Here is a 27,157-nt window from a genome sequence, read left to right on the forward strand (position 1 = left end):
CAGCGTGGCATAGGAATACGAAGAGAATAAAACGTTAAAAAATTTGTCGAAATCAGTTGGTCGGGTGCCGAGAGATGGGATTTCACCAAAAAAGGGGCACGTGCCAGCCCATCGTCCAATTTTTACCTCACAGGTGCCCCTTGCTACTGCGATCGCCTGTGCCAAATTACAGTTATAAAACTTAATCTAGTTCTTAGTTATGGTATTTTATAGGTTTTCGGTTAACGGCGATTTGTGGGCGTGGCAGTAGTCCGATTACGCTCATCTACGAACTCGATTTTTTTGTACTAAGGAACCTATAGTACACACCAAGTTTCATCAAGATTGAACAATTTTTACTCAAGTTACAGCATGTACGGACAGACGGACGGACAGACAGACAGTCAACCGGATTTCAACTTTTCTCGTCACCTGATCATTTATATATATGTATATAACCCCATATCAATATCGATTAGGCTTATGTGATACGAACAACCGTTCGGTGAACAAAACTACAATACTCTGCAGCAGCTGGTTGGAGGAGTATAAAAAGAGGCCGGAATAATTGTTCGACAACTCTTGGTTTTTGTACCACAATAATGCACCGTCGCATACTGCATTGATTTTTCGTGAGTCTTTCGCCAAATTTTCAAGGAATATCGTGCTGCAACTGCCTTATTCGCCTGATTTACATATTGCAGACATTAAACGAGAATAGCTAAGCACATTTATGGCTATTCCGGAAATTCACTTTGACAACTGTCTCGAGGATTGGAAAAAAACGTTGGCACAATTGTATCGGGGTCAAAGGGTGTTAATTTGAGGGGCACCACATAGATTTTGAACAAATTATGAATTTTAAAATAATGAAGAAAATCTTACCTTTTTTTTGCTCATAGTAGTATATCATAATTAGACATTCATACTTTAATACTTTGCATTTTTGAACCACTTATAAACTTTGTTCATTCATAAGCTAGATATTCTTTTATAAAAGCAAGTGTAAATTTGTCTACATTTATTACCGCTAATAAAAAATGTATTGACGTAAATATGTTTACTAATAATAATTTCTAAAGATCTCTCAACCATGCAGTGATATGTTGCTCAGATGCTATTTTGGCGGAGTAAAGTACAATTGCGAAGACATTTTTCATGCCATCATAACTGACAGCGGCTTATGCTGTGTCTTTAATATGGTACATGCAAAGTTCTTACAGAAAAAGTTAAGTCCCAAACAAACATATTCATTTACACATTTCTGAATTTTCTAAGATTTCAAGTGCATATTTCATTTAGACCGTTACCGTGCGCTAATTGTGAGGACGTCAAACCGAATGGCACTGTTTATGTGGATTGGACCCCCGAAAAAGGATATCCTGCAAACTTACCCGAAAGTTATATCCCAATGCCTGCTGCTGGCACAGGCGAATCTTTGGGATTATCGGTAACTTTGGATGCTGAACCAGACTACTATTATTGCTCTTCTGAGAACAGTGTCGGCTTCAAAATGTTACTACACAATCCGCTTGAGTTGCCCGATATGCGTGAGATCGGTTTATTGCTGTCGCCCGGACGAGAAACGAAAGTGCGAATTAAAGCGGTTAAAACCGAATCGCAAAAGCATTTGCGTTCCATGAATAAGAAAAATCGCGCATGTTTTTTTGAGGATGAATATAATTTAAAGAGTTACAAGGTGTATACGCAACGGAATTGTGAGGTAGAATGCTTTATGAATATGTTACTGGCCTATTGTGGGTGCGTCACTCATTATGCGCCTCTGGTTTTTGCTAACCAAACCGTATGCAGCATTTATGAGTTATCGTGCGTCAATCGTGTTCAGCAGCAATCCATGCTGGCTAAGAATGGCAACGGTTGTCCGGAAATCTGTTGGTCCAGTTGCTATGATCTCTCATACCTGCCGGACTTCTTCCACACACCACTGGCACATGCGCGATTCCAAAGCTCAAACCAATTTAGTAAGAATATGAGTAGTAATTATATGGAAAAAAATATTGCCGTCGTAAATATTTATTTCAAAGAGAGCTGGTACCGAAGCAACAAGCAAAATGAATATATTGGAATAACGGATTTTTTATGTAATTTTAAAACCTAAACGTCTTGAGTGTTATTAACAAGAGATTAATTTCTTTTCTGTTTGTGTTTCACATCACAGCAAGGGTTGGCGGTATTATTGGACTGTTCTTTGGCTTTAGTTTCATATCCTTGGCTGAAGTCATATACTACTTTGTTTTGAAACCCGCTCGAATAATTATTGCGACAGCTTGGACAAAACGAAAAATGCTTAGAAATAAGAAGCGATTGAACAAATTGACATTGTTGGATGCAGAGGTCACGGATAAGGCAGGTTTAATTGAGCAAAGGAAACTGCCGAGTTACGAATCTAATATAACTGAAAGTCGGAAAGATATTTTTCTAGTTTCACAGAAGAAAGTTTCACAATATTCCGGCAGTCAATGGAGGCCTGGCATGGAATATACTCCTTGAAAGTAAAAGTAAAAAAAATTTTGGGTATTTTAAAATATATGTAATTAACAAAATGTTATTTTATGTTATATTATTGCACATATATAAAAATATAAATACATACACCAGCACATAACAAGCATTCATGCTAATTTCTTTTTATTAAGGGTGATCCATTTCGAGGTGTCCTACTTTTTTAAAGAAAAAACACCGAAACTTCAAATTTAATGCGGAATGTTTATCGCCATTCAAAAGAACATTCTTTGCTATCTATATTTTGAAAATTATCTCTTTCAAATGTAAGCCGTGGCTGCGTCTCAGATGGTCCATCCTTCGAGTCGTTCGAGCATTTCGACTCTTTTATAAAAAAAAAGTCGAATAAAACTGATGTACTATATATCTTATTGGACAGCTGGTCGGTAAATTATTTTACTCTTGCAAAATGTTGCTATAAAGTATATGGTAATAGTTTTATTCACCTAACTGTTGTATGTATCACCTAAAACGAAACGAAGTACATAGATAGATAGATTGATTATTAACGAGGTAATGTGCTATTGTGCCCTCTCCTATATCACATGTCCTCACCAAGTTCCAGCAGCCTGAATAGTTCCAGGAGTTTGCCGGGCGCTACTGAGGTGACGTGATCCCTGTCAACGTACTATACATGGAACCCATGGCCTTAAGCCTTCTTCTGCAAATTGCTGTACAATCCAGAATTAGGTGTGCTGGTGTTTCCTGTTCCAGGTCGCAGAGCCCGCATTTAGCGCAGGAGGCTTTGCCCATGTTGGACAAGTGCTTCCTGAGCTTGCAGTGCCCTGTGTAGATCGCGAGGAGGAGGCGGAATTTGTCACGGGAGAGGTTAATTAGTTCTTTGAACCTGGAGAGGTTGTACCCCCCTAAAAGCAGCTTGGCATCGCGCATACCTACTGCCAGTGCTGTTCTCTCTCCGTTTTCTCTTCTGTGCGGAGCAGCTCCTTAAGAGTGTGTGATCCCACCGCGAAATACATATAAGGTTATAAATATAAATAATGAGCATGACGGGACGAGTTGAAATCCGGGTGACTGTCTGTCTGTCCGTCCGTGCAAGATATAATTTGAGTAAAAATTAAACTATCTTGATCAAACTTAGTACAGTTATTTGGCAATAAGCAAGGCTGAGTTCGTAGATAGGTCTAATCGGACCACTGCCAAAAACGTATAAGGGACCATAACTAAGCGCTATACTAAGGTCAAGAACTGTAATTTGGTACATCGCAGTAGCAAGGGGCTGTGGGCTAACAATTTTTAAAAAGTGAGAGTGGCCCCGCCTTCTAATTAGTTTGAGATAAATATCTGCTAAACCACATAAGCTACAATAACTAAAGTAACTAACTACCTCAGGACAAATCTCTTTAGCCCTCCTATGAACACTGTAAAAATGGATGTAATCGGAAGATAACCCCTTCCACTTCGGGAACCGGAAAAAATTTAGTTCATGGCATTCTTATCACATTCCTATATCACATGCAAAAATGTGTGAAATCGGACTACAACCACGCCTAATTCCCATATAGCACAATTTTAAATTATATTTGAGTCTCTCATTTTCTAGTACGCAAATCAGCAAGCAATTAATATAATAGTATAAAACTTGACTTGAAGAATGCCTTTAGAATATGCCAGCTTATGACCAAAAGTTGGCCAAACCAAACCGAATATGACCCCAGCCTAAAGTTGGTTTCTAACCGAAAATATAATATCAATGTGTGAGATATACTACAAGTATAATTGAAATTTAGAGAGAATCCTTTCCTGATATAGTACTTCTGTGTATCAAGAGAGGGTGGAATCGCATCAATACTTTCAGTCATGTCATTGTATCTTCGTGCCTAAAATAGATTAAATTTGACAAAAACTTGACCTAGTATATACAGGATTTCGAACACACGGCTTATTAGTATGTGGCATGTTAATAGTATGTCGCATTGTTAATACTTGTAGTACGAGTATGTCGGGTCGACACTACCCCAACTACCCCAACTGCCATATACATACTATATAGGTATAGTACATGTAATGATTTTCGTTTTTCTAACAAACCTTATGCTGAGTATTTCGGAATATGAATGAGTTATATAGATACACATTTATATAAAATTGCTTGGATTCCGATCGTCTGTTTGACGTTGGAGTACAGAGAAAATATTTAATAAAATGTATCGATTCTTCAGAACCGATTTCAAATGTATTTATATAGAAAAAGTGTATTGTGGTGCCAAGGGGTGATAGCTTCGTAATATAAAATTTTATTACAATTTCAGCTTGCCGGGAAACTCAATGTTTTAAATCTAGAGTATTAATTTAATAACTATATCATTCCGTAAGTTATCGCATTTCGAGTTTTCTTTCAAAACAAAATTCCTTGGATACAAAAAAGTTCCTTGAGAATTTTACGCACATTTTCCTCAACATATGCAAAGTGAAGGCTATGAATAGACAACATAATATATAATTATTATAATGTAAAGCAATCGAAAATTCGATACAGAACTCGTTGATTAAAACGCATTTTCTACAATTTCTACAATTTTGTGTAGTTTTGAATACGTACAATTATTAACCATTATCTAAAGTTTTGGAAGTACCTTATTTTCTATAAAAGTGTATAAAATAACAGACAAATGAAACGGTACTTTTTTATCAATTAGCTACTCCATTTAGCCCTGCATACTGTGGTCCCGTTCTTAAAAGTTGTTTCTAGGAAACATATTTCCTTCAATAATGCGTTTGAAAACTCTGCAAATTATGGCTGGCAATCGTTTTCCGACGTAATTATACCACTTTCTTGCAGTTCACACTTAGTGAGTAAAGTATTTAATTTATTGTTGTCCTTATTACTAACGCAAATATACGTTTGATTGAAGGGTCTTGGAAAATATTTTCTTAAATTGCTTTATTATGTTCGTGCGTATTCGTGAGTTTATGGATGAGTAGACTTCAATAAATATATGAATACTTGCATATGAGATGGTATAGTTGGCGCGATAAATTTCACATCATTCATTTGCAATGGATTCGTCATTGAGAGTAAAATACCTGGGAACAAAACAAGCCAACATGAAACGTTACAATATACATAAAAAAGTTTTCCAAAAGAGAAAGCTGAAAAAACTCAAATATATTTTGTTCGACAATTTTAAGGAGTACTGCGAGAATACATCGATACATGGATTGAAATACATAGTGAATAGAAGTTTATTCCCTCTCGAACGGTATGTATATCTTATAGATTATGATATGGGTAACTATACTTCCTATGCTCGTTACTTAGTGTTTGTATTATTTTGAAACAAATCAAAAACCCAAAACAAAGCTCTAGTCTTTTCTTGTGCTACGTGAGCAATTCGAAACACTGGTCGCTTGGTGTTTCCGTAACAAGAACACTTTACTTTATGTTCTATCTGGCATCCAAAAGTTAGTACTGCTCACATATTGATTATATGGGTTCCATTGCCTAAATTAACACATTGCAAAATTTTTTAGTGAAATATTTCTCTAAGGCCACATATTAGAGTCATACTTGAATATTAGAGCAGTCTTTTGTCGGTGTTTTTACATTTCACTGAGAGTGACCTCAATTTATACACTATTGTTAAAAGTATTTGTAGACGAAAGTAATTTTCTTGGAATTTCATGACATTCTCTATGGCTTCTCGACATTAGTTCCAAAAACAGAGTTTATTAATAAAAGACTAACGCCCTTGGTAAGTGTGTAAAATATCAATTCCTATAGTTGTCATCAAAATTGTTTGATTAGTCAGGAAGTATAAGAAAAATAGCTGTATGTGAGGAAAATTTTTGTACTCAAATTCGTGAACAGAACACCTGAAATATACCACAGACCTCTTAGCACATCAGTCTCAAGTTATTCCTTCCGATTTGTTTAGTAGTGTTCTTGTTCGATTGTTATGTGCAGGTTGTTCTTCGCCATATCATTTGTATGTCTTGTCTACGGAGCAGCAGTTTTCGTTGGAGAAATTTATGAAAAATGGAACTATTCCCCTATGCTCGTGAGCATTAATCCGAAGTATACGAAAATTACAGACGATCCGTTCCCAGCAGTTACCATTTGCAATCTTAATCAAGCGTATAAAGCAAAGGTTCAGCAATTTTCAATGTAAGTTTCAACATACATACATACATACATACATACGGGGTCGCATTTATTAAATGAAATATATGCATGTTATTCCAGCGATTCGTACGAATATACCAAAACACAAATGCTCTGCAAGCGTGATGTTAATCTAACGGTAGCTGATGCCATTACGGATTGGAGTGATTTGAGAGATTTTATACACGAAGTGAGTAACAAAATTAATGTTAAGTGGAACCCAGGCACCGAATTACTAAGTTTAGTGTACTTTTGTATCCGTTTAAGGAAAGAAGAAGAACAGTTCGGGAGTAATCAATTAGAAAATAAGAACATTTATTTCCAGTTATTTTAATTATTTTAGTTTTCGAGTAATATTGTTAAATTTTTCACTGCCCTTTGCGTAGATGCTAGAACAAGCCTTCAGAACCAACAGAACCGATTCGTCTTTATATTGAATTCGTCTTTATAGTTGAATCTGAGTTGATTGGAATAAGTTTTATTTATTCTCCCTAAGATCTCGTTTTTCCAGTCGCATCGCCAGTCTAGCTCGAGTTCTGCGCCAAGATCTAATGTAGTTGACCAATAAGCCACGTGTTCCCAGTGGCTTTAGGATTGATAAGTTTGAAAAACCAGTATTTAAAATGTGTTAGATCGTTGACAATCACAAGGGTATTAGGAACTTTGGATGCAAAATTGTTTCTTGTTTTGTAAAGTTAAGACTTTTAAGTGACTAGTAAGTTACTATACGTGTATATTTGTTATTTATTACATATGTATACTCGTTCATAATCTGCAGATCTCACAGCCCTGCAGTAAAATGCTACTGAAATGTAAATACGCCGGAGTAATCTTTAACTGTACAGAACTTTTTCGCCCCATTATCACTGACAATGGACTTTGCTGCACCTTCAATATGATAGATCCGAAATTTATGTTCCGGGAGTAAGTAAACTGCTCTGAATATAATATTTTTTTTTTAAAATAATTCACTTTTATATAAAATTATTCAGTTTTAACAGCAAAGCGTATATTTATTTGAATTATAACTATCCCGAAGGATACGTGCCAGTTGATTGGAGTTCAGAGGCAGGTTATCCTAACGATTTACCCGAAAAATTCATACCAATGAAAAGTGTAGGCACAGGCGAAAGTGTAGGACTCGGCCTAATACTGGATGTTGAAAGCGAGGAATATTACTGTTCAGCATCAGATAGCATTGGTTTTAAAATCCTACTACACAATCCACTCGAAGTGCCGAACATGCACGAAATTGGTCTTTTACTTTCGGCTGGACTAGAGACGAAAATTCGCATACAACCCGAAAAAGTCGAGTCGGAAAAGTACCTTCGTTACATCAACAAAAATGCACGAAAATGCTTATTCGAAAACGAAAAGCGTTTGAAAATGTATATTGAATATACGCAACGGAATTGTGGTATCGAATGCTGTGTCGCCGAAATATTAGAAAAGTGTGGCTGTGTGCCGCACTACGTGCCAAAGTTTTCCGGCAATGAAACCACATGTAGCATGAGTGCGTACAGTTGTGCTGAACGGACTCGTATAGAAACAATGCTAATAGACAACATGAGAAGAGATTGCTCCGATGTCTGCCTACCATCTTGCAATGATCTCTCCTATATGCCGACATTATTCTCTGCACCCTTAATTCTTTCCGGCTTTCAAAATGATAATATCAAAGCAAATATTAGCAATACTTATTTGGAGAAAAATATTGCTTTTGTGAATATTTACTTTAAAGACACTATCTACAGGAGCCAGAAAAATTCGGATTTTATTGGAATAACGGATTTTTTATGTGAGACATTATAATATCTGATTACCTACAAATATGTATTGTCTGCCAAATATTTTTCAGCAAACATTGGCGGCATAATAAGCCTCTTCTTCGGCTTCAGCTTCATCTCCTTAGCTGAGATGATATTTTTCGCTTTTTTAAAACCGCTTCGGGTTCTTTTAACTCAAATGAAATGGGGAATTGCTAAGTCGGCGAAATTACAAAAACTAAAGTCAATCCAACCCTTATTCAAAAAGGATTCGGTGGGTCTATACGGTAGTTTGGAGCGAAATCCTTTCGTTACTCAAAACACCATTCGAAAAGGCAACGCTTGGCAAGTAGTGTTAGGAAAAAAACGTATATCTGCCTACGGACCCAAAACTTCAGAGCCATGGCAACCAGGAATGGAGTACACACCGTAGATAAACTATGTTGAATCGATTACTTGTAACACTTATATGTACATATATGTCTAGATAAATAAGAATCAAGTGTCACATTTGTCCAGCTACTGAAACGATTTTAGTAAAATTTAGCACACTATCTATCCAACTCGAAAGATGGGATATTTTAATTCATAAAAAATGTATTAATAAACTTTAATAAGCCTGTGTTTTAAATTCAAAATAAAAACTAATAGTTATTATTATTTTGAGTAAAATGATGAATGCCGAGAAGAAATGAAACCTTAACAATCAATTGAAGCATTGCACAGAACAATGCACCTTTTTAAATGGCAACGATGAGCTTCTCGGTAGCACTGGTGGAAAAAACATTTGATCATCACAACGATCACTGGAATAGTGTGGAATTGTCTATAAATAAGTCTCAAACAGAAAAATATCAATTTTCGGCATACATACTCATATACTTTGAAAACTCATTATATTTTCCATCAACCAATATTCGTGCTAATTATTTCCAAATTTAAACTTTATGCCGGCCATTAAGAATTCACAATGTATAAATATAGCGAACAAAGAATTTGTCTCAAATTTTGTATTTCTAACGAAATTTCGTGTGCAGAATCGTTGCGAAAAGGTTTATGGTGATTCAGTTTTATCGAAAACACAAGCCTACGAGTGGTACAAAGCCTTCAAAGACGGTCGAGAGATCGTTGAAGACATGCCTCGATCTGGTCGACTGGATACGGTGCTTGAAAATCGTCGGGCGAGCGTTAGAGAGATGGCAAGAGAGCTCGACATCTCTCTCGAGTCCGTGGAATGACTTAGGTGGATATTTTGAGTATGAAACGCGTTCTTGTTCGACTTCTGCCGATAAAGCTGAATTGTTTTTCAAAAAAAGTCTCTTTTCTCCTTGAACGTGCAATTCTGATCCCATGCTCATGGAGAGCATTATAACTGTCGATGAGTTTCACATACAAACAAATCAACAATCATGGGAAAGGAACCCTTTTCAGTGATCGAACCAAATTCGCTGTAGGAGCTTAAGGCCATCCCAAAAACTGCTTATGAGAAACGTTTCGAGGACTGGAAGAATGGTTGGCATAAATATATTATATCTGGTGGAGACTACGTTGACACCGACAAAATAAATATTTTTCAATAGTTAAATGCGTTTTAATTACAATTTTCGAGTACTTTTTTGTCACAATGTAAATGGCAAAAAACATTTGATCATCACAATAATTAAGCTTAATGGAGAAATGATCCTGCTGCAGCATATTCAGACGAATATACATAGGGAATACATACATAGACTTTGAAAATTAATTATTGCTTTCATTTCATAATATTTGTGTTAATCATTTCCAAATGTAAACCTTATACCGGCAATAACGGTTAAGTTACTTAAGTTACTTCATTCAAATAAATCAAATTTAAACCTTATACCAGCAATAACGGTTAAGTTACTTCATTCAAATAAATCAGTCCCTTAAGATATAATTTAGATATATCCCTTGAATATCGCCATATGCGGTTTTACAGAAATCGGAAGAAGTTAGAAAGAGTCGCATAGTTTCAAAGAAAACATCAAATCTTAATTTTTTGACCAACTTGGATGTTTACCTAAATATAGCGTAAAAGGTCAACCATAAGCACAGACATACTTTCTTCCCCTACATGTATGGTCTAGGAGAATGTTGGAAGTGATTTCATCCAATGTGCTGCAACTCTGATGCAAAAACAAGCTGCTATCTTTTGCCCCAAAAACCGCTCTCGATGTTTAAAAGGATAATGATCAATGGACAAATCTCAGGAAATAAATTGGGATTAACTCTAAGTAGTGGGCAAAAGAGCATTTCTCTCTAAATTTATTTTATTTTCTTAACAGTTAGTTTGCTATTCGATTGATAGATATCCGATCCGATCCGATCTTTCATCATGCATAGTTATTCAGATTCTGTCATTTCCAAAAGCATGATTGGGTAAGCCACATAATTGAAATTTGTTTTTTGTACATTAAGGTAATTAGATACTAAACATATGTTTGAAAGGTTGTAATGGCTAAGTAAAGTTTACACTTAACTTCCTGTTTCCACTCTTTGATTTGATTAGCAACTTTGTAAATGGTACTTGCGCATAAATTGAGTGGTACAGCCGGTATTTACGAAAGTAATTTGTGAACTGCAACTAATTTTTAACTAATAAACACCTACCAAGAATAAGATATAAATTTTCCGGAATTTACATCAAGTGCTCAGTGCACAAACATGGCTGGGAGGAATAAGAATTTCTCCATTGCGACATGCAAACAAAGTATACTAAATTTTAAATCTGGTCTTGCACAAAATTTGATTGAGTTTTTAAGAAACTCAACGATACATGGCTTACGCTACACTAATCAACGAGATTTAAGTTTATTTGAGAGGTAAGAAAATTGATTTGTAAAGTTATAAAAACTATCTAATATTACTTGCTGTATTTTTTAATTCATTGACTCAGTTAAGACTTGTCAAACATTAATAAAAAATAATAATAATAATAACAAGTAAGGAACGGCTAAGTTCGGGTATAACCAAACATTTTATACCCTTGCAAGTTACAGGAATCGAAACCGGTAAAATTCGTTTAAGTGCTGGCAAAACTTGATATTTAAAAACATTACGGAAAAATAAAAATCCATTATTCGATAAAAACGTGAATAAATTACAAACAAATTTTTTTTGCCGGTGATCCAAGAAGAAGTGTTTTTTTCAATATACAAGGTCTGTCGCAAAAAAAGAGGTTAACAGTCCAAATTATTAATATTTTTCAAAAGTTATATTTTTTTATTCAAAGTAGTTTCCTTGTGCTTCAATTCAGCGTTTAGCCCGGTCAATTAGCATTTCAAATGAGTGTTTAAGGTCATTTTTCGGAATGCTCTTGAGAATATCGGTCGTCGCCTTTTGGATAGCTGAAATGTCCTGAAACCAGTGTTCTTTCATGGGAAAATGAAGTTTTCCAAATAGGTGAAAATCACAGGGTGCCAGATCTGGTGAGTAGGGTGAGTGATTAATGGCTAATATGGAGTTGTTTGTCGAAAAATCAGTGACAAGCGTCGACCGATGACACGGCGCATTATCGTGCAACAGGAGCCAGGACCCTGCCTCACGGTATTGTGGTCGAGCACGACGAATGCGTGACAAAAGACGATTCATAACACCAAGGTAAGACACAGCCTTAATCGTTTGGCCAGGTGGGACGAACTCTCGGTGTACAATACCCCCGGAATCGTAAAAACAAATCAGCATTGTCTTTATTTTTGACTTCTGAAGACGACCGAATTCCGATCGTCACAGAGGTCCGCACGACCTTCTTGGAATCGCTAAAACCACTCATGCACATTACTAAGGGATAGGCACTGATCACCATAAGCTTTTTTCATCATTTGAAATGTTTCAGTAAACGTTTTCCCAAATTTAAAACAAAATTTAATATTTGCTCTTTGCATTTTACGACCGATGACCAAAAGCTGCTGTCACTTTTTGGTCGATAACATAGATTGTAGTTATCCAATTGTCTTAAAATTTTTACGAAATGTCAACAAGAGATCAAACTTTGTCTTTCATATACTCACCAATAGGTGGCGCCACCAGAAACAGTTGTATTTATAAAGTTCTGATTCTTTTGCGACAGACCTTGTATGTATTATTTTTATTCAGTATTGTTTGTCATTTCAACATGGGAAGTCTTACACCTGGACAACGTTTATAAAACGTTCAGCTATATTACGAAAGCTCAGGTTCTGTAAAGAATTTGTTTCGCGCACTTCGTTCAACTTATGGTTAACATAATCAGCCTACTAAACGAAACAACATCACACATCTTGAGACCTCATCGCATTCACTAATTTTCGTACTGTGAGATAAAAATGTTTGTAGAATGTTGTTTGACCTTGACTCCTACATTTAAAGCCCTCACATACCATCCGTTAATGCATCTTTATTGAATTTGTTCAAATATTATAGTAATGAGTTGATGTATCAGATACGTTAGATCACTTCAGACATGTTTCTATTTCACTTGGTGAAGTTTCGTTTAATACTTTAAAAAGAATCACAAATTTACATCGTCATGCTCGTAGCAGGGCGTATTTTCAGGATTTACTACATTGCGCCTGGAGGCAGAATTGGCCAAGAAGTTGGAAAAGCTCACATTTGGTTTCTATTAATTGAAGATCTGAGAATTTTAGCCTGCGTGTTCAAAACCTTAATCATGACAGTGAAGAGGTTTTAAAAGAATTGCTTTTTCATTGCTTATATTGATAAAGACAAAAGAAATATTTTTGACAGAAAGCTAAACCGATTTACCCATCAAAATCGTTTTCAAAATCGTACAAAACAAATTTCGTAGGGCCCCACCTTTTTTTTACTCCTGGGGCCCCTTTTACTCGCGACGGCCTTACGTGCGGGAAATGCTGTTCACTTAATTTGACAAGATATTTTAAATAATACTTTCGTTGAAAAGCCAGCCATAGTCCGCATATTCGGCGAGCCTGAAAATTATGGTCTGGTTTGAACAATTTTTAGTTAAGAGGGGGCATACCTCAAAAGAACTATTTGTGTAAAGTTTCATTCCGATATTCATTAGCCCACACATGCCCCTCACTTCGCGATTGATCTAAGAATTCGTTTTATGTCTTAATTTAGAGCTAAGTTTAAGCAAATTTTCGATTTACGACATATTGTGGGCGTGGCAATGACTCCATTACATCGACAATACTAATACCTTGGTCCTTTGATTACGTTCACGTTACCAATAAGTGAGCATCACTATTATACTTCGTAGCAACATGTTGCGAGATATTATAAACCTGTTTATAATATTTGTGCAAAATCATCCTTAACTCTTCTTTTACTGTTTCAAAATTTTAAATTTATAAGGTAAGTGTTAATCTATTTTCAGAATTTTTTTTATTGCAAATTGTGTGCTCGTTTTTGGTGCGAGTGTATTTTTCGTCTTCTTGGTTGCTGAAAAATGGTCATACTCGCCAACAATAATCAGCATTAACCCCGTACCCAGTTACATTACCGACAATCCGTTTCCTGCTGTGACCATATGTAATATGAATCAAGCGCTCAAGAGCAAGGTGTCTAACAACTCAGAGTAAGTTTAAAATTTCACATTCAAATGGCGTATATTTCACTAATAATTTAGTAAGTATGTGTTCTTGGGCACTTGGTTTTCGAATAATCGACTAACCGAACTAACCGGATAGGACATCATTTGAATAACAATATTCGGATAGTCGTAAGTTTTCGACTAGTCGATTAACTGCTCGTTTACGACAATACATACGGTTAACTGTTCTTTGTCGACTATTCGACTAGCAAGCGTTGAACTTCCATAAAATATTTTCTGCGTACATACTATATATAAGTTTATGGAAACTTTTCAGTATGTAGTATATATCTACAAAAATTCCTTCATCTAATTTAGCGACGCTGATCAGAGAAAATTTTGTTTTGATATGGATTATCTGATATCCTATGAAAATACGTATTTATCGAGTGCAGCCGGAGTTTATAAGACAATAACCAAAGGCCATGGCTAGATATGGGCTATGAAAAATATAGGCCGACAAAAATTGTTCCCTTTTTTAGGCGCTAGCAAAATTTTTATAACAAACTAGGGAAAGTATCGCCGTGATTTCATCCATTTAAGACAAGAAGAAATAACAATAAGATTTTTTACATATTGTGGCGATAGACGCTGTATAAAGTAAACGGGAAGATCGAAAATATTAACGTTAGGTACATATGTACAAGTATATGGGAGCAAAAGGAAAGCTTAACCCGATTTTACCCAGCTTTGACACAAGTTATGGTGCGATTTCGACAATTTTTGGAAATAAGATGAAATACCTTCAGGGCACTATTTGTGCAAAGTTTAACTTTGATAACTTCTTTGTTGTTTGATTTGTATAATACATATGAAGTGAGAGACTCAGATGGAGTTTAAAATTTTATTATATGGCATTGTTATACACACCCGTTCATTGGTGAAATAAAATTTAAAGTACGGGCATGAATATACCAGCGGTCGAGACCCAGGGCTCGTTTTTCGAGCCATCTTTTGCGGTCGAACGGGAAGGAAAGCATAGAAGGTAAGATGGCGTTCATGACTGCCGTCATGTCACCATATGACAGCTGACTATCAGCGCTAGTACGTAAGCTAATTCCATAGAAATTAATTCCGAGACAAAGTTTTTAACATTCGTGCACACGAATCTCACGTCGTTGCACGTATATTACTTGTTCGATTTTTATACTCTCGCAACAATGTTGCTAAGGAGAGTATTATAGTTTTGTTCACATAACGGTTGTTTGTAAGTCCTAAAACTAAAAGAGTCAGATATAGGGTTATATATACCAAAGTGATCAGGGTGACGAGTAGAGTCAAAATCCGGATGTCTGTCTGTCCGTCCGTCTGTCCGTCCGTCCGTGCAAGCTGTAACTTGAGTAAAAATTGAGATATCATGATGAAACTTGGTACACGTATTCCTTGGCTCCATAAGAAGGTTAAGTTCGAAGATGGGCAAAATCGGTCAACTGCCACGCCCACAAAATGGCGGAAACCGAAAACCTATAAAGTGTCATAATTAAACCTTAAATAAAGATATTAAAGTGAAATTTGGCACAAAGGATCGCCTTAGGAAGGGGCATATTTGGACGTAATTTTTTTGGAAAAGTGGGCGTGGCCCCGCACCATACTAAGTTTTTTGTACATATCTCGGAAACTACTATAGCTATGTCAACCAAACTCTACAGAGTCGTTTTCTTCAGGCATTTCCATATACAGAAATCGGATAATAACCACGCCCACCTCCCATACAAAGGTTATGTTGAAAATCACTAAAAGTGCGTTAACCGACTAACAAAAAACGTCAGAAACACTAAATTTTACGGAAGAAATTGCAGAATGAAGCTGCACCCAGCTCGCCCACTTATGGACCAAAAACCATATCTCAGGAACTACTAGACCGATTTCAATGAAATTCGGTATATAATATTTTCTTAACACCCTGATAACATGTACGAAATATGGGTGAAATCGGTTCACAACCACGCCTTCTTCCAATATAACGCTATTTTGAATTCCATCTGATGCCTCTTCTGAATAATACGAGTATATACATTAGGAACCAATGATGATAGCGGAATAAAACTTTACAAAAATACGGTATTTGAAAAATATGTAAATGACGTATAATGAAATCTCGATTATCACTTTATTGTGCGAGAGTATAAAATGTTCGGTGACACCCGAACTTAGCCCTTCCTTACTTGTTCAGTTTAAAGTTTAAACATCTAAAACCTTCTTTACGCACGCCCCCGTCGTAGAATAAGAATTATAACGCTTTTTGGATTAGTTTCACTAGTTTGGAAAATAAATGGGGTAATGTAGTGCAAAAAGTGTAAAAAATAACTATACTCAAAACAGAAAAAGGGAAATAAGAAAAATATTGATACTCTACCAGCCATATATTCCAAAAATATCTTTTGAACTACTTACGGAAGATATCTTTACTTATTCTATTACTTAAATTACTAAAAATATTTAATTCATTTTTGCTCTAGATCTTCCATGGAATATTCATTTCTAAAATTACTGTGTGGCTCGGACCCAAATATTACAGCACTGAATACCATTGAGGATTGGAGTTTTAGCAGTAGTTTTGTTCTAAATGTAATGAAATGAAATATTCTTCCAGAAACAACACAAATAATCCATTTATATACTTTTAGACATCGCAATCTTGTGAGAGAATGCTGCTTAAATGTAATTTTGGTGGCGTTGAATACAATTGTACAGAACTTTTTCATCCAGTTATACTGGACGAAGGATTATGCTGCACATTCAATTCACTGGATCAGGTCTACAAATTTACAAATATGTCAGTCTTTTGCAAATAATTTCATTTAGTGTTTCATTATACGGCTTTCTTACATTTTTCCTCAGGAATAGATCATCAAAGGTCTTTTTTAACAAAACTTATCCACCAAACGTCAAGCCCGTTGATTGGTCTTTGGAAAACGGTTATCTGAACCCCTTACCTAAATATTTTTCACCAATGAAGGCCGTCGGCTTTGGACAAACACTTGGATTAAACATTATTTTAAATGTAGAGAGAGATGAATATTCTTGTTCGTCAGGAAAAAGTATCGGTTTCAAAGTTACAGTAGGCAACCCCGAAGACGAGCCAAACGTACACGAATCGGGCCTATTGCTTGGACCTGGCCTTGAATCAATTATTCGTATTATACCCAGTCATCAGGAAGCAGATCGAAAATTGAGCGTTTTGAGTCGCAAGTACAGAAATTGCGTTTTTGAGAGGGAGCATAAGTTATCTGTATTTTCGCACTACTCATACTTGAATTGTATGTATGAGTGTAGAACAAAAACTACACTTTCTATTTGCGGTTGTGTTCAACCTTACATGATTACGAGGTATTCTAATCATACAATATGTAGCTATAAAGATTACCAATGCGTACAGGAGATCCAGTACTTACTGAAAAATAAAAGATTTCAAATACCATGTGGTCAAAAGTGTTGGATCGGTTGTTTTTTAAAGAAATACAAAGTTGATATATTCTCGGCCAACTTAAAGAAATCATTAATGGAGGAAAGCAACACTCTGTTCGCCAATGTGACTGACACATATGTAAAAGAAAATATTGCGATTGCAAACTTTTACCTGCAACGATATTCCTATAAGAGCACCAAACAGTCGCCATACATCGACTCCATTGATGTGTTATGTAAGTAAATATTGATAATTGGTCAGAATATAATTTGTTAGTTGTCCAAGGAATATGTTAATAGGTCATTAATAATTTTCATTAATTGTGACAAATTTAAATATCAACAAATAAGGATGGGCTAAGTTCGGGTATATCCGAACATTTCATACTCTTACAACTTGCTAGGGTTAAGGCCGTGGTAATACCTTAGAGGAAGTCCCGAATAAGTATGATTTTCAAGTTGAAGACAATGCCTCTTATTTTTTAAACAAAAACCGAATATCTTATACTCTCGCAATTTCTAAGGAACATATGTGGGAATGTATTTCAATTAATTTTTGATCGAATTTACTTATGCTATGGTGCGACATATATAATAATGGCTTGTCAAAAAAGTCTTGCGGTATTTTTATTGAATTTTTTATTTTATTGAAATTGAAATTAATTTTTGATGACTCATGCCCAGCTCTTGACCGATGCTACGGCTGCTACTATGCCGGTCTCTTTCGACCAATTCAGCGATTTTATCGCAATTTTCGACGACAGGCCTTCCGGAGCGTGGCGCATCTTCGACCACCTCTGCACCAGAACGAAAACGTTGAAACGATCGTTGTGCGGTGGAAATGGAAACTGTATCGGGTCCATAAACTGCACAAATTTTATTGGCGGCTTGAGATGCATTTTTGCCTTTATCGTAGTAGTACTGTAAAATATGCCGTATTTTCTCTATATTTTGCTCCATGTTTGCGACGCTATAACTCACGAACGACTTAAAAGAAACGACAATCAATCAAACACATGTGAGCGCGTGAAATGAGCTTACCAAAAAGGTATAGCATGACCCGATGTGACGAATAAAACTAGAATTACGCGCTTTCAGCGCCAACTAGCGAAAATACCGCAAGACTTTTTTGACAAAATAATATCTTTTATCTAACGCAAATGTTTACATTTATTAGAATTGGTGCTGTGGAAAGGTACTACTCTGATCAAATTGAAAGGTGAATTTTGTCCATTTCATCTTCTTCAAAGTAAACCCAATACACTTATGCCAACGAATTTTCCAGTCATCATAGCACTTGGAAAAATCGTCCGTCGTGATGACCATCAGAGCCTGCTTCAGCTAATATATCCTCATTTGAGTTAAAACGGTGCCCTCGGTGTGGTCATGTAAATTTGCTGAATAGCCAGAAGTTACACGAAGGTAAATCAGGCGAATGCCGTGGTTACGGCACGATATTAGTTGATAAAGTGGCGAAATGATCACGAATAACCAATGCAGTATGAGATGGTGCATTATCGCACTTCTTTGTTCAATAAATTCAGACATAGTAAAAATCGAAGAATTCACTTTTAGAGCCCCTCAAAACAGCGCGTATCTGAAATACTGATGAAAATTTTGACGTGAAATTTATCATAGATATGTTAGGGATACTACAAACTTACAAAAAAAAAAAAAAAAAATACCGATTCGAAAAACACGCGAAGTATAAATTAAAAATTCACATTGATCACAGTAGTACAGACCCATAAACTCGACCTCCGAATAGTATAGTGATAATTTAAATTATCGCCTTATCTTATAAAAATATCGTTTATATAAAGAGAATGTCCTATAATATTTAATAAAATGTATTAGTACATATACCTATACTTCCCATATATAAGTATAGGTATATGACGGGAACAATTTTATCAACTTTACCAAACGTATATCAAATCTTATTTTTTCTTTGAGTTATTAAACTCAACAAAATGCTGAAATTACCAAACCTGACTGTTGTTTAGCTTGGTTCCATCTAGATGCCAACTTTTAATTCGATTCTCTCCATAAATTTGTTTAAGGCTCGGATGGGATGGCCTTGATTACTTTCAGATAATTTTTTTTTCATTCACTGGATTTTAGAGCAGTTCCGTAGTCATTTTCATGAATTCACGCCTACTCACCCAAAGTGATGCGTTTGATGAATGTAAGGTCTTCAGCTACGTTGGCAAGCATCTCTTTTGCAATCTCTATGCGATGTGGTTTTTGAATAAGATTCAGTTCTTTTGTACGGATGTAGCATTGAAATGTTTTATACCCAAAACATTAACTAAACGAGTTGAGTCGATTCAGAAGAGGTGTAGAGATCCTCTGCTAGCACTCTGTTGTCAACACGACAACTCACTCAATGCTCACTGTTTCTTTAACCTAATTTATTCAACTGGATTTTCTGTTAATAATCTAGAGAACTGATTTGTTGAAATACCATATTTGTTTAACAGGTTAAAAGTAAGGGATTGGCAGGTCACTTCATTGCAACAAATAGAGCTTTCGTTCACTTAACTAATTTTAACTTAAATAATTTAATTTAATTTAATTAACAAATATTAGTTAATTCTTATTAACAATCAATATAAACAATTATTAATTCTGTTAGCATAGTTTTTTCTTAGTATTTTCTGCCATATTAAGAAATCTTAAAAGCAATATTACCCTCGAGGCATAGTATAAGTCCTTTAACCTAATAATCCGGCATAATCCTTTCCAAAATAACACCTAAACTAATATTTTTCGTGGTGAACCTCCACACAAAGTTCAGTTTCTCATGACAAAAAGTCTTCTTTTTAATAATATTTAGCAGAGCGGAGATATCAAAATTGGATTCATAGGGTATCTGGCACCTCTACTTGTTTGTTAAATTTCGTATATGGTAATGGGGAGAGGCCTGAAATGATCTTATAAATTTTTGACGCTAAGTCATGTTGTAATCAGGAAAACATAACCGCATAATTCTATTAGAAAATCTCTGATTATAACTTCAGTGCTATTTGAGCTTCTCTTAAGTACGTTCTTAATATTACTAAGTCTTAATAAGCCATATAAATTTATCTAATGAAGTTTAACTTTTCTGTCATATGTCTTTTTATCATCATCTTTACTTCTTTCTAACTTTTCAGCCAGTGTCGGTGGCCTCATTGGAGTTTTCATGGGATTTAGTTTCATTTCGTTTGCTGAAATTATTTACTTTTTCTGCATACGATCAAGGCGGCTAAACACCGATCGCAAAATTGGCAATTCTGAACGCAGACCGTGTGCACTCTTAGCCAATAGACCCAAAACACGTTTCATTAATCCATACAAAACACCAGTATACTCATTATATCAAAACAATAAATTCAAATCTCCACTGAAGATGTGACACTTCAGCACTTTGGCCATTTTAAATATTAACTCTCACCAGAAAAATGTATCACCAAAAACTGCTAAATAACGCCGCTTCATTAATCACATTAAATCACAAGTAATCACTTATATGCACAAATAACGGTTGGTTTTCGCAAAGATTATCCTTCCACTCGCATAGATAGCAGTATTTACCGAAAAGTGAAACACTTACGCGCCACATATTTGTAAAGGTCACCTGAAATCGTTAGTAACGGTATTCTTTGTCATATACAAATATTTGCAAGCCAACAACAGTCGCGCCATATTTAGTAGAGGCGTGTGGCAACAAATACATTTGATCATTGGACATGTGGACACACACTGAGCGTTGAGTAGAGGTGCGTATACACCGATTCCATGACATGCCTGTGACTATATTATAACTATTTGATTTCTTATTTGCCATTAGTAAATAGGATTTGCGCTGCTTTGGCGAATATGAATCCTTTCAACATTTATAAATTGCGAGAGCCATTCGAATCGATTCAACTTTAGATACTTCATTCCATTACAGTTAGAAACTGTAAGCCGCTGGTGCAACATGCGCATTTCTGCCGAAGATCGTTTGGTGCAATTGAAACCAAAATTCACGCCCGAAAAGCCGAAAGTGTCCGGTGAGCAGTAGGAAATAATATTAAATAATTTATTTACTTTTCAGATTTCCATACTTCTAGTACGTCCAAAACATAAAAGTAGTGATTGCTCCAGCGAGGAAATAGAGGATGATCATTTCTGTTCCAAGGAGGCTGCAAAAAAAATTGTAAATATTATTTGCAAAATAACACCTTGCATGGCTTGAAATACATTGTGGAGGATAAAATTGCTTTGCCCAAGAGGTAAATATCGGTTTGAGCGATTTATATAACTTCTTAGTCATGAACATCATTAAAAGCACTATGAAGAGTGGTAAGGTGATGCAGGTACTACATGTTTAGAAATAGAATTCACCAGCTCGTGCAAAACAAACAAAATTTTTACTTCAGTAGAATAATAAATATTATAATCACTTTTACAAATTTGTTTTGTGTCCTGAAGAGCATACGACTTAGCTGATAGAAATTTTAAAATCTACGGCATTTTCAATGAATATTTTGTTATACCCCTTTTTTATATCAAACCGCAGAACCTTAAAACTGTGCCGGGAGCGTCGGTTTTAAAATCCCACTATAAAACCCGTAATAGTTTACTTTCGCCTGGACTTGAGACCAAAACTCGCATACTACTCGAAAAGATCGAGTGGAAAAAGTACATAATTTCTTCAGCAAAAATGCGCGAAAATTCTAATTCGAAACTAGTGTAAAGATTTTCTTCAGATTCATCTCCTAAGCAGAGTTGACATTTTTCTCATTTTTAAGACCGCTTCAAATTATTTTTACTAAACTTAAATGGAGAATTACTGGTCAGTTGTCTCTGAGCACCTGGAGAGTCAGAGAGTGGTGCAAGCCGAAAATGAAGCATTCGTTAGAGCAGAGGTACGCGATTAAATTCCGTGTGAAACTCGGTAAATCTGCGACAGAGACCTTTGATATGAGTGCAAGAATTGGTGTGTTACATTGACACCAGGCTTTTTTGGAGGGCCGGAAGTAGGTTGCTGATGAAGACCGTGCTCGGAGACCTGCGATTTCGACCAGCACCGACAATTTGACTCGTGTGCGCAAAGTTTTGAACTCAGACCGTTGAGTAAGTATTCGTTTAATTGCCCAGATGTTAAATTTATCAAAATCTGTGGTTCATGACATTGTGACGGAGCACTTGAACATGCGCAAGGTGTGCGCGAAGATGGCGCCTAAAGTGCCCACTAACGAATCGAAAAAAGGGGACCGAGAAATGTCAGACGACATATGCAACGGGACTGATTTTGACTGAGACCGATATGGTAATCCTACGAGTCTAATATTTTTCAAAAGTTAAATTTTTTTATTCAAAGTAGTTCCCTTGTGCTTCGATACAGCGTTTAGCCCGGTCAATTAGCATTTCAAATGAATGTTAAAGGTCATTTTTCGGAATGCTCTTGAGAATATCGGTCGTCGCCTTTTCGATAGCTGAAATGTCCTGAAACCACTGTCCTTTCATGGGCAAATGAAGTTTTCCAAATAGGTAAAAATCACAGGGTGCCAGATCAGGTGAGTAGGATGAGTGATTAATGGTTAATATGGAGTTTTTTTTTCAAAAAATCAGTGACAAGCGTCGACCGATGACACGGCGCATTATCGTGCAACAGGCGCCAGGACCCTGCTTCACGGTATTGTGATCGAGCACGACGAATGCGTGACAAAAGACGCTTCATAACACCAAGGTAAAACACAGCTGTAATCGTTTGGCCAGGTGGGACGAACTCTCGGTGTACAATACCCTCGGAATCGTAAAAACAAATCAGCATTGTCTTTATTTTTGACTTCTGAAGACGACCGACTTCTGATCGTCACAGAGCTCCTCACGACCTTCTTGGAATTGCTTAAACCACTCATGCACATTACTACGGGATAGGCACTGATCACCATAAACTTTTTTCATCATTTGAAATGTTTCAGTAAACGTTTTCCCAAGTTTAAAACAAAATTTTATATTTGCTCTTTGTTCAAAATGCATTTTACGACCGATGACCAAAAGCTGCTGTCACTTTTTGATCGATAACATCGATTGTAGTTATCCAATTGTCTTAAAATTTTTACGAAATGTCAACAAGAGACAAAACTTTTTATTTCACATACCCACCAATAGGTGGCGCCACCAGTTATATTTGAAAAGTTCTGTTTCTTTTTGCATATACTCACTTTGCATATGTATATGGTTTTCCATTGTATGGTTATTCCGATTTGATCATCCTCCAAAAGCGTGAGTTGGTCAACCACATATTGGAAAATTTAATTTGTAAGGCTCCCATTTGGTGCAATAAGGTAATTGGATGCTAAATATATGCTTGGGAGGGTGTAATGGTTAAGGAAAGTTTATATTTAACTTTCTGGTTCCACTCTTTGGTTAGATTAGAAACGTTTTTAAATGATACTTGCGCATAAATTATGTGGTTAAACCAGTACTTACGAAAGTAATTGGTGAACTGCAACTAATTATAAGTAATAAACAGTCATCAACAATAAAATATAAATTTTCCAAAATTTACATCGAGTCCTCAGTGCACAGACATGGCTGTGAAAAATAAGACGTTCTCCGTTGAGGCACGTAAACAAAGAATACAAAAATTTAAATTGGTGTTGTACAAAATTTGATTGAGTTTTTAAAAAACTCGACGATACATGGCTTGCGCTACACTAATCAACAAAATTGAAGTATATTTGAGAGGTAAGAGAAGAGATTCTTAACATTATAAAACTATTTGACATTAATATTAATAAAATTCCAACGAATTAAGTTATGTTGAGAAATACTATACTTCAGTAGTGCTATAGATTTACTCAGGAAAACGAGCCGTGGTTATATACTAACTTCGTGTTTCCACCACAGTTGGTACTTTGTAATTGGAACGGCTTCGGATTTTTATTCCGCCATGGATTATCCCGGCAGCATTCGTCAACATTATTTGTATTTTAGGAAGTTGTTTGTCAGACAGATCAGAACCTTATTCCTCGATGTCATAAATGATTTATAACATTTACCTTGCATACTTTCTTGTAAAAAAACTTACTTAACTTTCCCTTAACTGCTTCAATATTTAAAATTTATATGGTAAATGTTTTTAAGCAAATAAATAGGAATATCGATTTACTTATTTTAATGTTCTTTTATTAATATATTTTTAGAATTTTCTTCATTGCAAATTGTGTGCTCGTTTTTGGTGCGAGTGTACTTTTCGTCTGCTTGGTTGCTCAGAAATGGTCATACTCGCCAACAATAATCAGCATCAACCCCGTACCCAGTTACGTTACCGGCTATCCATTTCCTGCTGTGACCATATGCAATATGAACCAAGCGCTCAGGAGCAAGGTATCGAAGTTCTCTAAGTAAGTTTAGAGTGTCACATTCATATGGCGTGTATTTCACTAAAAATTCTCTTTTAGTAAATTTTTAAAATTTTTATTTAATATTTTTTGACTCCGTATATTCTTTGAAATAAAGTAAATTTTTCGAAAATTTCTCTGCAATAAATGCGGATTGTTTCGAACAGCTTGAGGGTAGAGTTTTGCAATGCCAGCTTCCTCCAACTCCTTTTCGTTAGCGAAAGAAAATATTTTGCAGTGTTCTTTGATACTCCGAGCAACTTTACTTTCAGCCTGAGACGTCCAAATTTTCTGGGCGTTCCTCTACGATCAAGTCTTCCAACTCCACCAGCCCTTTTAAATTTAGAAAAAATGTACTGAACAGTGATATGTGTTTTTAAATATAGCCTATTTCGCAAGTACTCTTGTGCTCTTGTCAACATTTGACTACGAGAGCTTGTAAATTTTGAGATGTATGATTATTTACCGTTTTTTTTTCAAAAACTTCACTCTGTACGAGTTTCCTTGGTTCACTGTATGTAAATATATTTTAAGTCGTTGACTCACTTAGTTTTATTCCTACATTTTGCTTTTATAGTATTAAATGTTTGATTAAATACAAACTTGACATTTTCTTACTTGTTGTAAATTAGATATGCCAAATATCGTCATAGAATAAATTTTGCAGAGCTTTTGGCTTAACTTCACTTGTTAGGAAAATAAGTGGGGCAATGAAGTATAAAACCGAAGCTAATATACCCTTCACAGGTGCATTTCTTTTAGTAACTATGAGTTCAATTTACATGGCAGCTAAATGCTATGGCAAGCCGATGTGAACAATTTCTTCGGAGATTACATTGTTGCCTTAGAAAATAATCTATACCAAATTTTGTGAATATATCTTGTCAAATCTGAAAGTTTTCCATACAAGAACTTGATTCCGATCGTTCAGTTTGTATGGCAGCTATATGTTATAGTGGTCCGATATCGACAGTTCCGACAAATGAGCAGCTTCTTGAAGAGAAAATGACGTTGGCGAAATTTCAAAACGATATCTTAAAAACTGAGGGACTAGTTCGTATGTATACAGACAGACGGACAGACAGACGAACATGGCTAAATCGACTCAGCTCAACATACTGATCATTTATATATATACTTTATAGGTTCTCCGACGTTTCCTTCTGGGTGTTACAAACTTCGTGACAAACTTAATAAACCCTGTTCAAGGTATAAAAATTATTCTAAAACACGAAAAGCCGAATAAAAAGTAGAGCGAAAAAGAAATCCAGAGTATACTGGATTTCTTGCAGGAAGCTCAGAAGTAAAAGTGAAATTTGTGCTATGTGCCGCATAAAAATATTTCTTAGCTTCAATGTCCATAATTTCTTCAGCAGCTTCATCAAATACAGCGTCAGTTAATTTTTCCCTTAAATTTTTTTTCGGCATATTTTCCAATTTGTGCGAAACAATGTTTTTCTTCACCGATCAGCTGTGAATTAATGGTCTTTGCAAGGGTTGCACAGAATCCACAAAAAAGATGTTCATTGTTGATGGTAAATATTTGCAATTGCATAATTTTGCAAACTCAGGTGCAAAAGATTCTGAATTGCCCTATTGATACTTTGCGAGCCAGATCTTCCAAAAATAACTTTTGAACTACTTGCAGTAGAAATCTATATTGCTAAAAATATTGAACTCGTTTTTGCTCTAGATCCTCCATGGAATATTCATTTGTAAAATTTCTGTGTCGCTCGGACCCAAATATTACAGTACTGAATGCCATTAAGGATTGGAGTTTCATTAGTAATTTTGCTGTAAATGTAAGCTACAAAATGAAATGAAATATTTTTCCAGAAACAACACAAATAATCCATATATATACTTTTAGACATCGCAATCTTGTGAGAGAATGCTTCTTAAATGTAATTTTGGTGGCGTTGAATACAATTGTACAGAACTTTTTCATCCAGTTATATTGGACGAGGGATTGTGCTGCACATTCAATTCACTGGATCAGGTCGACAAATTTACAAATATTTCAACAAAGTTTAATTATAGCAAAACATATCCACCAAACGTCAAGCCCGGTGATTGGTCTTTGGAAAATGGCTATCAGAACCCTCTACCCAAATACTATTCACCAATGACGGCCGTCGGCTCTGGACAAACGCTCGGGTTAAATATTATTTTAAACGTAGAGAAAGATGAATATTATTGTTCGTCAGGGAATAGTGTAGGTTTCAAAGTCGCATTAGACAACCCCGAAGAAGAGCCAAACATGTCGGAATCTGCTTTACTACTTGCGCCAGGTCTTAAGTCATCGATTCGCATTATACCCACACATGAAGAAGCAGATCGAAAATTACGCATTTTGAGTCGGAACGGAAGTTATCAATATTTTCGCATTATTCATACGTGA

The 27,157-nt window shown here is 35.7% G+C and overlaps 4 protein-coding genes across 4 annotated transcripts; all 4 read left to right on the forward strand.

Moving 5' to 3' along the window:
• The first annotated feature begins 1,082 nt into the window (after nucleotides 1-1,082).
• On the forward strand, nucleotides 1,083-2,490 carry LOC120773886 (pickpocket protein 28-like). Its single transcript, XM_040103055.1, has 3 exons — nucleotides 1,083-1,207; nucleotides 1,282-2,081; nucleotides 2,159-2,490. The coding sequence occupies exons 1-3, from the start codon at nucleotides 1,083-1,085 to the stop codon at nucleotides 2,488-2,490; spliced, it is 1,257 nt and encodes a 418-aa protein (XP_039958989.1).
• A 4,025-nt stretch (nucleotides 2,491-6,515) lies between these two features.
• LOC120773887 (pickpocket protein 28-like) lies at nucleotides 6,516-10,717 on the forward strand. The gene is made up of 5 exons (XM_040103056.1): nucleotides 6,516-6,628; nucleotides 6,707-6,815; nucleotides 7,404-7,549; nucleotides 7,618-8,138; nucleotides 10,698-10,717. The coding sequence occupies exons 1-5, from the start codon at nucleotides 6,516-6,518 to the stop codon at nucleotides 10,715-10,717; spliced, it is 909 nt and encodes a 302-aa protein (XP_039958990.1).
• A 3,172-nt stretch (nucleotides 10,718-13,889) lies between these two features.
• On the forward strand, nucleotides 13,890-20,774 carry LOC120773888 (pickpocket protein 28-like). The gene is made up of 5 exons (XM_040103057.1): nucleotides 13,890-13,951; nucleotides 16,426-16,534; nucleotides 16,594-16,742; nucleotides 16,814-17,610; nucleotides 20,533-20,774. The coding sequence occupies exons 1-5, from the start codon at nucleotides 13,911-13,913 to the stop codon at nucleotides 20,772-20,774; spliced, it is 1,338 nt and encodes a 445-aa protein (XP_039958991.1). The 5' UTR covers nucleotides 13,890-13,910.
• A 567-nt stretch (nucleotides 20,775-21,341) lies between these two features.
• LOC120773890 (pickpocket protein 28-like) lies at nucleotides 21,342-27,157 on the forward strand. Its single transcript, XM_040103062.1, has 6 exons — nucleotides 21,342-21,414; nucleotides 21,475-21,560; nucleotides 21,924-22,045; nucleotides 24,559-24,759; nucleotides 26,450-26,558; nucleotides 26,627-27,157. The coding sequence occupies exons 1-6, from the start codon at nucleotides 21,342-21,344 to the stop codon at nucleotides 27,155-27,157; spliced, it is 1,122 nt and encodes a 373-aa protein (XP_039958996.1).

The sequence above is a fragment of the Bactrocera tryoni genome, chromosome 4 (genome assembly GCF_016617805.1).
Source record: "Bactrocera tryoni isolate S06 chromosome 4, CSIRO_BtryS06_freeze2, whole genome shotgun sequence".
Classification (NCBI taxonomy): Eukaryota; Metazoa; Arthropoda; class Insecta; order Diptera; family Tephritidae; genus Bactrocera; species Bactrocera tryoni.